The 10,500-nt window shown below is 26.3% G+C and overlaps 2 protein-coding genes across 2 annotated transcripts; both read right to left on the bottom strand.

The window, feature by feature from the left end:
- Window positions 1-1,005: 1,005 nt before the first annotated feature.
- LOC130941358 (reactive Intermediate Deaminase A, chloroplastic) lies at window positions 1,006-3,763 on the bottom strand. Its single transcript, XM_057869835.1, has 6 exons — window positions 3,508-3,763; window positions 3,230-3,345; window positions 2,840-2,884; window positions 2,339-2,412; window positions 2,042-2,091; window positions 1,006-1,415 (listed from the first exon to the last, which is right to left on the bottom strand). The coding sequence occupies exons 1-6, from the start codon at window positions 3,695-3,697 to the stop codon at window positions 1,321-1,323; spliced, it is 570 nt and encodes a 189-aa protein (XP_057725818.1). The 5' UTR covers window positions 3,698-3,763; the 3' UTR covers window positions 1,006-1,320.
- Window positions 3,764-6,468: 2,705 nt separating this feature from the next.
- On the bottom strand, window positions 6,469-9,729 carry LOC130939204 (NEP1-interacting protein-like 1). Its single transcript, XM_057867326.1, has 5 exons — window positions 9,511-9,729; window positions 9,257-9,408; window positions 8,438-8,518; window positions 7,963-8,127; window positions 6,469-6,649 (listed from the first exon to the last, which is right to left on the bottom strand). Exons 1-5 carry the CDS (start codon window positions 9,605-9,607, stop codon window positions 6,503-6,505), a joined length of 642 nt encoding a protein of 213 aa, XP_057723309.1. The 5' UTR covers window positions 9,608-9,729; the 3' UTR covers window positions 6,469-6,502.
- Between the last annotated feature and the right edge of the window lie 771 nt (window positions 9,730-10,500).

The following is a 10,500-nucleotide window of genomic DNA, read 5'->3' as shown; positions in this document are numbered from 1 at the left end:
TTTACTTTTATTCCTTCAAGAGCCAGGAGTTAAGCAAAAAATATATTTGCAACCCTAATTCTCTTTTTTCATTTTAGATTAAATTTAGTGTGAATATAACATCCGACATTACTCTTGCAATGTTTACTACATGAAATTCATTAATTGCTTAACATAAGGTATGATATGATGATCATGTGTTACAAAACGTGGTAAATGTGGTTTTGCAATAATTTTAGGCAAATTGGTGGTACCTATAATTTTGGTGTCGAATTACCGAACTTGCCTTTTATAGTAAGTTTTAAATATTAAAAAATTATTTATTTTTATATTTTTTAATTTAAATATTAATTTTTATCTCTTTTTAATAAATTAGACAAGTATATATAGACACCATAGCATGTACCATAATTTTATTACTTTAACTCGAGATAAGTAGATAACATCATAATCAATAAAATAAGGATGAACAGATGTTTATTTTTTGGTGTGCAGGATATTCGTCTATGCCAATTTGCATTGGTTGAATAGATGTTTATTTTATAGTTTAATTATTTTATCGGTCTCTATAATTTTACCAAATTTTTAATTAGATCTTTATATTTTTTTTCAATTAAGTCTCTATACCATATAAAATTTTGTAACTAAATTCCCACCGTGACAAAAATATTAAAATTAACAAAATATTCTGTTAAACTATACAAAATATTTAATTTTAGACATTTATTTTGTTTAACGAAATATTCTGTTAATTCCAGCATTTTTGTTACGACATAAACTTAATTATAAAATGTGATATGATATAAGAACTCAATCGAAAAAGAAAAAAAAAACCTAATTGAAAATTCAGTGAAACTATATAGACTAATAGAGTAATTAAACTTTATTTTATTTATTTATTTATTTTTGTTCATACATGCAACATATTTTTCTTAATAACCAGATATTAGCTACTTAGCTGAAGCGCACAATTTTAAGATTCCAATAAATTGATTGTCTCTTGCATTTTTTTTCCTTCACTTAACATTAAGACAAAATGTTTAAGACTATTATTAAGAAGTGATACATCATTGCATGTTCGTTCTTATGTGATAAAATTCTACAAGAAGCTGCATAACAAACAACATGTTTGCTTAGTTTCTTTCACTTTTAATGGCCGCATAATCAAGTAACTAGAACAAATTGTAATGACAAGAGCATGATAACTCAAAAGAGGTGGCAAAAAAATCCAAAATAAAACTCCAACACTAGGATATATATGCACCCTTTTGAATTATTAATTAACTGAACTTTGCTTAAGGGCCAAGGTTTATTATTATGAAACTGGTGCTTCAATTTTGCTTATAGAGCTGCTATGCACTCAATTTCAATCTTTGCATCCAATGGCAATGCAGCTACCTGATATGTTGAACGAGCTGGGGGAGTTGATGGAAAATCTGAAACCATTTGAAAACACAAAAGTCAATGAATGAAGATTTATTGAATATCTGAAATTAATATGGAGAGTTGGAGACTGAAAAAACCTTACTATTTCAAAATCAGTTTAGTTTAATTTCCAGTTTCCACTCTTAGCATATATGATGATGTACTATTCATTCACTATGGCAAGATAATAGATGAATCTTCAAATTTAAATTACAGAAACCACAAAAATTTGTACTTTAGTTCTTGAAATTTTAAAATGTGTGAATTGAGCTTTCCCAACTATGTAGAGATTGACCATGTTGATGCTTTTCGGAGAAAACAAAAAAAAAACACACACACTTTCAACAAATTTAAGGTAATAAAGTTGCATAATTAGGAAAGTTTAGGGGGTCAATTTGCACATTTTCAAAGTTTAGGAGAGTTAAGTGCCATTAAACCTCAAAGCTACTTATTTTCATAACATGCAATGCAAAGTGAAATGCTAGTTATTTTCATCAACAGAGACTAGTGAACCAAACGGAAAGTCTTAGGACGGAGCTACTCGTCTTTTCACCTAGACATGCTGTTGCAAGCTTAGAATTCGCTCAAACATAAACTGCGTCAAGCAAACATTGAAAATCACTACAAAAGAACTCACATTTAGCATAGATCTCGTTGACTTTCTTAAAGTCCTTCAAGTCAGCCAACCTGCAATAAATAAATCATTAAAACTAGTCATCTTGCCAAAGACTCACACGATCACCAATCCAATCTGTAATGAGCTACAAGACCATGGGAGAATCATTAGTTCATTACCACAAAAGCTAGCTATTATTGTGGGAGAGCCATGGGATTTATAAGGCTCTTTTTCCCCGATGTGTGATTCTTTTTCAGGAATTAGTCCCGTGAGACTCATAACATAAAATCAAACTATAGTGGAGCAAGGGATTCTTACATGATTGTTGTCTTAACAACCGATGAGTAATTGGCACCACCGGCTTTAAGGATTTCCCCCATATTTTTAAGGATCTGCAATGCAAAATTATTTAAATGGTAAGTATGTGAATCAGTTCAATGCACTTGAGAATATTACTTGTGTTGAACTAAAATGTAAATGTTTGCAAGAATGCAACAACAACAACATCATCAAAGTCTTTTCTCATACGATAAAAGCCACCTACATGAATCAAATACCATTGTGTCCTAATACAAACCATTTCATTCATTTGAAGCTAAATCACTATCCAGGGTTTATATTCACATTTAACACAACAATCGCATGAAATCAAGAAACGTATGCCCTTTTAGGGAAGGGGGAGAACACATACAAATGAAGAATTAAAGTTCATACACACCGAACCATTAGAAAAGTAACAAATCACCAACAAAAGTACTAAACAAATTATGCCTATATGATAATAACATTGAAATGTTGCAAGTGCAAAAGTTCTGGTACCTGCTCTGTCTGCTCTTCAACATTATCAGAGACAAATTTCCCTGTCTGCATTCAAGACCAACACAAAAAATTCTCAATTACACAGCACAAATGGACATATATACAAATGTTGGGAAACACTAAGCCTAGGTGATTCTACAACTAAAATCATCTAAAAGACAAAGAAGATGAGAACTAATTTATCTCAGAAGCTACTATTAGGCTCATCATAAATGCACATATTCACAACTTTTGGGAGACATTAAGCCTAATTGACACTATCCTTATTATTTCTAATATTTATTCAACCACAGGTAAAATTGAACATTTTTTTAAGTTAGAAAAAAAAGGTTTTTCTAACAAAATAGTAAGCTGAAACAAACGCATCATTGCTAAGAAAAATTGACTAACCTCAGGAACAAGGCCAAGAACACCTGAAACAAAGAGAAGGTTGTTGGATTTGATTGCTTGAGAATACGGTCCCAATGCAGCTGGAGCCTTCTCAGTTTTAACAGCTTCCTTTAAACCTACACAAAAACCACAGTCAAAATAAATTAAAGAAAAAAAATGGGGGCAAGTTAAGATGACCCAGGATTTGGAAACACATCAAAATGTGAAAAAGAGTATAATTTTAACGAAAAGTTTGAATTTTGATGAGAAAAATTTTAAGGGGTTTTGTTGTAACTAACTGGCATCAGTTGAGATGCTTAAGCAGGTGAATGGCAAAGCGCGCTTTGATTTTGTTGAGCGGAGGAATGAGGTGCCGGCAATGGAAGCGCACCCTACGCCGGCGGCGGCGGCGATGGAGGCGCGGTTGCGGAGTGCGGCGACGTCCATCGCCGGAATCTGAAAGCACCTCGAAGCACACCACGAAGCCATATCTTTGTGTCTGTCTCTGAGCTGAAAAGTGCTCCAAACAAGACAATAGTTTCAGTGGACTGTGATTTTGTTGGTGGTGTTTTTCTGGTTTCCCGAAATGCCCCCATATGATCTATGAATTTACCAATTTGGGTTCTTTTGAGAAAGTTTCCTGGGCCGGCCCGGTTGAATTGACTAGATGCCCTTTTAGGCCTTAATACCATCTCTAATAGAAATTTATTCCAGTTTTTGTTTATGGCCCACTTGTGATAAAAAGTAACTCCACATCAATTTTTGCGTCATAAACAGTAAATAGAAACTTAAACCATCTCTCTCTTCTCCATTAAAAGGAACTAACTTTAGTCCCTGTTGTAATTTCACTTAATTAATTAATTAAAATACTTAAAATTAATATAATTAATTTTTTTAATAATGTAATTTAAATATTTAAATTTAAAAATATATTAATATTAAATAAATTCATATATAACAATAATACACAATAGATAATTTGGGGTTACACTAATTTGTAAAATTACTTAATACAAAAAAAAACATAATTAAACTCTACAATTGACGACAAGCATTGTGAAATTGCCATATATGTTCAATCAAGTCCTCCTTCAATTGTCTATGCTGCTGCCTATTTTGAAGTTGGCCATTTCTTTAGAGAAATTGATGGTATAGTACAAAATCTTCCTCTCCCAGCTGAGGTTGTGATAAGCCATTTTCAACATTATCATACTCTAAGCCTTGAGCAAAATTTCCTGCATAAGTGTCTCTTTCATCCTCAACAATCATATTATGCAATATAATACAAGCTCTCATTATGTTGGCAACCTTCTTCTTTTTCCAAAAACGAGTTGGACCACTTATAATTGCAAAGCGTGCTTGCAACACTCTGAATGCTCGTTCCACATCTAACGGCTATTTTTAGAACGACTAGTTTTGCAACGGCTAAATTAATATAATAATATAAATATAAATAATATTTAATATTAATTATGATATAAATAATTAATATAAATTATTAATTAAATAAAAATTTAATTATTTAATTTATTTAATTATTATAATTATTAATAAATTAATTATAATTTAATTACTTAATTAATTATTAGTTAATTAATTAATATAGATTATTAATTAAATAAAAATATAAATATTTAATATAATTAGTCATTATAATTATTATTAAATTATATAATATAATTATTTAATTAACTAATATTTTATATAATTTTTTATTTTACTTGCCATTTGGCAATTGTGTATTGGTTAATGGGAATCCCTATTTAGAGGGACTCCTTCGTTTTGAATTGCGTGAAGAAACTCAAGTGAGTTTCTCTTCAACCGCCCATCTCTCTTTTCTCTCTGACAACACAGTAGGAGAGCTCCAAACTTTTGCCCGTTGGAGATGCTATAAGAATATGTTTTGGATTTTTAGCGAAATTAATCATACTTTATAACCAATAGAAGTTGATTGAGTAGTCAGCTCACTCGTCCGCTTAAACAAGTATTGTTAGTTCAACTTCTGACTTTTATATGCAGCAACCTATTAGCCAGCAACAAACCCTTAAATAAAGCTCAGATCCGCGACAGATTAGTCTTTAATTTATCGGGTTGGAAAATAACATGGACAAAAAATTATTATAATTTAAGTAAATTATTTAATATAATATACATTAATATTTAAATTATTATTTTATATAAAAATATCTTTATACGGATAGTTTTGCATAATAATAATGATTATCAATGGATTAAATGTATTAATTTTATTTAAATTATTGTTAATATGTGAAATAATAATTAAAGAAGAATAAAACTTAAGTAAGAGATCAATAAAAAATACCTCAATTTTTTATTAATAAGAATAACAAATAATATGCAATAAATTATTATTATTATTATTATTATTATTATTATTATTATTATTATTATTATTATTATTATTATTATTATTATTATTAAATAAATTACTAATTATTACCAGAAAAAAGTAACAAATTCTAATTCTTTCAATGAAATTGAAAAAATCTATACTTACTAATTAGTATATTTTAACCTTTAACAGTTAACACCTTAACAAATATTTATCAATAGTAACACTCTACTAATAATGATGACCTTAGTATTATAGAGATAAAGATATTTAAGGAAAGAAGATAAAAGGGAATTTGATATTTTCTTTGTTTGCATTTAAATCCTAAAAAAAAAAAAAAAAAACCTTTGAGTAATTTGGTTATACTTTTCAATAATCCTCATATAATAATAACTTTGGACCATTCACTTAACAATACTATATATATATATATATATATATATATATATATATATATATATATATATATATATATATATATATATATATATATATATATATATATATATCAATAACTATAATTGACAACTAAGGAAAAAAGAGATTGATGCATCTCAATCTGTATACATATAATTTGCTCTATATTGCTCTTTTCTTTTTCATTAGCTGTTAATTGAGGTTGTTGATATATCATTATTACTTACCTAAAAAAAAATTATGGATGAAACAAAATTAAAAATGTTAGTTGGAATAACCTAAATCTTAAGCCTTCAAGATTTATTAGAAAGATAAACTAGATACAACTTCTTAATTATTTAAAATAAATAAAAATAAATAATTCAACATTCAGTCTCTCAATTTTGAAAATTAATGTTAAAATTTGTATAGGAGATAAAATTTGAGTAAAGTCAAGAAGAAGCACTAATTTGTCATCACTACTAATTAAGTAGTAATTAATAAATTATTCACGAACTTTTTGAGTATGAAAAATGGATGAGCCACTACAAGTCATGAATGTGATAAGAAGAAACATGAGTTCTACAGATAGGGCATGATCCTTGTTGGATTAACCATTTGTCTATACATTGTAAATGAAAAATGTGGCCACATTTTGGAAGTATCCTAATCAATTCTTCATCCTCAAAATCCTGCAAATCCAAATGTAAAAGAAAAGGCATTAGCTAATTTAGTTTGGTGATCAGATATATTTATTAATTAGTAATTATTATTAAATATATAATGGAATGTATGATGCATAAGTTTCATCATCATCCAACAATGAAATTTAATTCTAAAATATTATAATCATTTGTTCATTCTCCTCGTATACAACGAGGTAGACATACATAATGATATATTAATATATCATGTTTTATCTCTATAATTAGAAGGCATGTGTAGAGTCTCTAAAACGTCTTTTTTTTTAAATATTTTTTAGTAATTAAAATTTAACATATATAATCGATTAAATTATATTATTTTTATTAAAATTAGGCTAAATAAATTAATTTGACTGAAAAATAGTGAATCAAATTTTAAACTGATCTAAATTAATATAACTTTTTATAAAAAATAACTAAAATACTCTTATTATAGAAAATGATTAAAATATTCATGTTATATATATTAATTTTGAGAATTATAAATTCCAACCCTTTACTTATCTGTCGTCATATGATTAGTATTTAGAGTTTTCAAAATATTATATATGTGTGTGTAATAAGGGTATTTTAGTTATTATATTTTTTATAATAGGGATATTGCAGTTATTTTTTTAAAAAAATATTAATTTAGACCAATTCAAAATATAATTTATTAGTTTTTCAGTTAAATTGATTTGTCCAGTCTAATTTTAATAAAAATAACATAATTTAATCAATTATATGTGTTGAATTTTAATTATTATAAAATATCTTAAAAAAATATTTTTGACATTTTTATTTGAATAATTTCTTAGAATTATTATTTGGATAGGTATAATATACCTTAGATTCCTCTATTATTATTATTTTTTAATTTAACTTTTATACACGTTTATAATTTAAAAGAATTTTACACGAATAACCAACGTATATTGCTACGTCATATTGTTACATAAAAAATAATTATTTTTAAATTTATTACTTACAAAATATCTAAACGTATAAATTTGATTAAAAAAATATTTAATTGAATGATTATGTAAAATTTTTGACGTAGTATTAAAATAAAACTTTATTTTTTATGTCTCATGCATGAACCTATTGTATAAGTTTTGTTATGGTAATCAAAGCTTAATACCATAACAATTAAACTCCACATTAAAGTGCAAAGTGTAGTAACAAGAAAAATAAATGAATAATTTTTAGTTATAGAAATTTTGAGTTCTTATTTGTGAAATGCAAAAAATTTCTCTACTTTTGTTGTCCTATTCTATTTTGGGAAACAAGTGCATTAATTGTTGAAAGAGATTTTCTCTCACCTGGAAGCAAATTGAGCAGCTTGACATGTACATTAGTTTCTTATTGGATTTAAATTTCTGAAATGGAAGCTTCAGAATTACACTCTGTGCCATCCCTGTAATCCCTTTGTTTTCATAAATATTTGATGATACTTCTCTCTGTGAACTTGTTTCTGCTGTGTTCATCTGAAACAAATTCATGACCAAAATTTTATTTGATATTTTACAATATTAATGTACGGTAATATTAGAAAAATAAAAAATATATCTTATTTAAAATTTATTAATTTTAATAATAATTAATAAATATTAAATAAGACAAAATTTTAAAATAACAGATATTTTGAAAATAGTAAATATATAAATATAAAAAGCATTTAATAATAAAAAATAATTAACCAAAAACAGTTAAAAATTATATTATTTAATATTAAATAAAATAAAATTTGATTTTTTTTTATTTTTTTAGCATTTCCGTATAAATATTAATGCTTACATGCAAGTGATAGGCTTGAGCAACAGCTGGACATATCCATTCCATAAAGATTTTCCCATTTAATAAACTGCTCATCAATGCCTACAATTCCCACTCCAATTATAGGGTTATACAATTCAATTCAAATATTTAAATAATACATTTAAAAATTATTTATTTTTACTCATGTGACAATATCTGATTAATTATCTAGCTAAAAATCTTTTAAAAATTAAATTCTATAACTGTTTTAAACTTAGAAAGAGATGGAAACATTATACCGTTTATTTCTTTTAAATATTAGTAAAATTTTAGTGCTAACATTCAATTATTGAATTTTACAGTATTTTTAAAAATTTGTGCGCAGAATTATTAAAAAATATCATAAAATCTAATAATTGAATATTATGCCAAATAAATTTTGGGTTTAATTATTTTGTTAGTCTTTATAATTTTATAAATTTTTTAATTAAGTTTCTATATATTTTTTTAATTAAATCTTTGCACAAAATTTTTTTTAATTGAGTTCCTACAGTAATTTTTTTTTAGTTAAGTTCCTATACAATTAAGTCAATTACTACTAAAAGGGACCTAATTAAAAAAATTTAGTGCAGAAACTCAATTAAAAAAAAAGTACAGAAACCTAATTAAAAATTTTACAAAACTATAAAAACCAATAGAATAATTAAACCTAAATTTTTTTTCCATATCCAAAAAAATTAGCCACACTATACTATGGCCAAATGAAAAAAAATATTTAAAAGATGAAATTAAATTTGATTTGCATTATGATATTGGTTTGTTATTATTATTAATTAGCAGTAAATAGTAAATACATACCTTGGTTAAAGGGTCATCGATGGCTCTAAAGTTCAACAATTCAATGGCAGCAATGGCTCCTGTAACTGCTCCTTTTCCAGCTCCATCAAGAAAACCAGCTTCTGTTGTTTGCCCTTTGATTCCTCCTGCTATTGTTCCTACTATTGATCCTCCTAATATATATATATATATATAATCAATCTCAAACATTATTATATATATAATATATTTCCATTTATTATTATACAATAATAATGCAAGTAATTTATACATACCTAGTGCTAGAATAAGAGTGAATGCAGCATAAAGAATTGTTTCCATGGCTTCCATGAATATTCCAAAGAAAACCTCCTTGCACCTTGTTGCCACCATTATTGAGAGAAGAAGAAGAAGACGAAGTAACAAGTGTTATTGAGAGAAGATCAGAGAAGAAAATATATAGTCTTAATAAGTAACAGTTTTTGAATTATATAGGGTAAGAGGAAACAAATTAAATTAAACCAATACATGTTGATTAAATAAATATCTTAAAAGATGGTATCATATCATAAATGTATATATCTTCATATACATCAATGGAATTAGAAGTGTCAGATATAGTGCTGAATTTGGTCATTAATTAATAAGTGAATACCTCTTCTTGTCAAGTTGATAGATAGAATTAATTGAAACATCACATGACTTAATTATTATTTCAAAATAAGATATATTAAAAGAAGACTGTTTTGTGGTTTTCACAATTAATTGATTATTTAATTATTAGAATGGTTAAAATTAAAAGTAAAAAAAAAAAAAAAAAAAAAACCAGAAGAAGCTAAGCCACATGGTTTGGTTAAATTATGCCACCAATTTTTTTTTTGTTGGTCACCTAAAATGTTATATATATAATTGTTTCCATTTTAGTGTGGTTAACTCAAAATGTAGATATAACATTATTATGATTTATTATAATTAAAAAATAAAAGAGTAAAGTATCGTTTTTGTCCCCAATGTTTGGGATAAGCCCCAAAGTTGCTCTAACGTTTCAATCGTCCTATTTAAGTTCCTAACGTTTCAAAATTGACTCAATATTGTTCTGCTGTTAGAGATTCGTTAACAGAATTGACGGCGAGACAAAATTGAGACGATTTTGAAACATTAGTAACTTAAATATGACGAAAACGTTAGGACAAAAACGATATATAAAAATAAATTTTAATTTAATTTTATCTTTCAATAATATGAATTTTTTACTATACATATATAGTATTGAATTATTTTTTAAT

Source organism: Arachis stenosperma, chromosome 7 (genome assembly GCF_014773155.1).
Source record: "Arachis stenosperma cultivar V10309 chromosome 7, arast.V10309.gnm1.PFL2, whole genome shotgun sequence".
NCBI classification, from domain to species: domain Eukaryota; kingdom Viridiplantae; phylum Streptophyta; class Magnoliopsida; order Fabales; family Fabaceae; genus Arachis; species Arachis stenosperma.
Note: the sequence above shows the minus strand (reverse complement) of the source record. Positions and strands in the feature narration are given on the sequence as shown.

Coding starts and splice junctions, on each gene's coding strand:
- LOC130941358 (XM_057869835.1), bottom strand. CDS start 3,697: ATGGCTTCGTGGTGTGCTTCGAGGTGCTTTCAGATTCCGGCGATGGAC. Junction 2,885..3,229: donor TTCTTGGCCTTGTTCCTGAG/GTTAGTCAATTT, acceptor TCTTGAATGCAG/ACAGGGAAATTTGTCTCTGA. Junction 1,416..2,041: donor CAACGAGATCTATGCTAAAT/GTGAGTTCTTTT, acceptor AAATGGTTTCAG/ATTTTCCATCAACTCCCCCA.
- LOC130939204 (XM_057867326.1), bottom strand. CDS start 9,607: ATGGTGGCAACAAGGTGCAAGGAGGTTTTCTTTGGAATATTCATGGAA. Junction 8,519..9,256: donor TCGATGACCCTTTAACCAAG/GTATGTATTTAC, acceptor TGGGAATTGTAG/GCATTGATGAGCAGTTTATT. Junction 8,128..8,437: donor CTCAAGCCTATCACTTGCAT/GTAAGCATTAAT, acceptor AATTTGTTTCAG/ATGAACACAGCAGAAACAAG.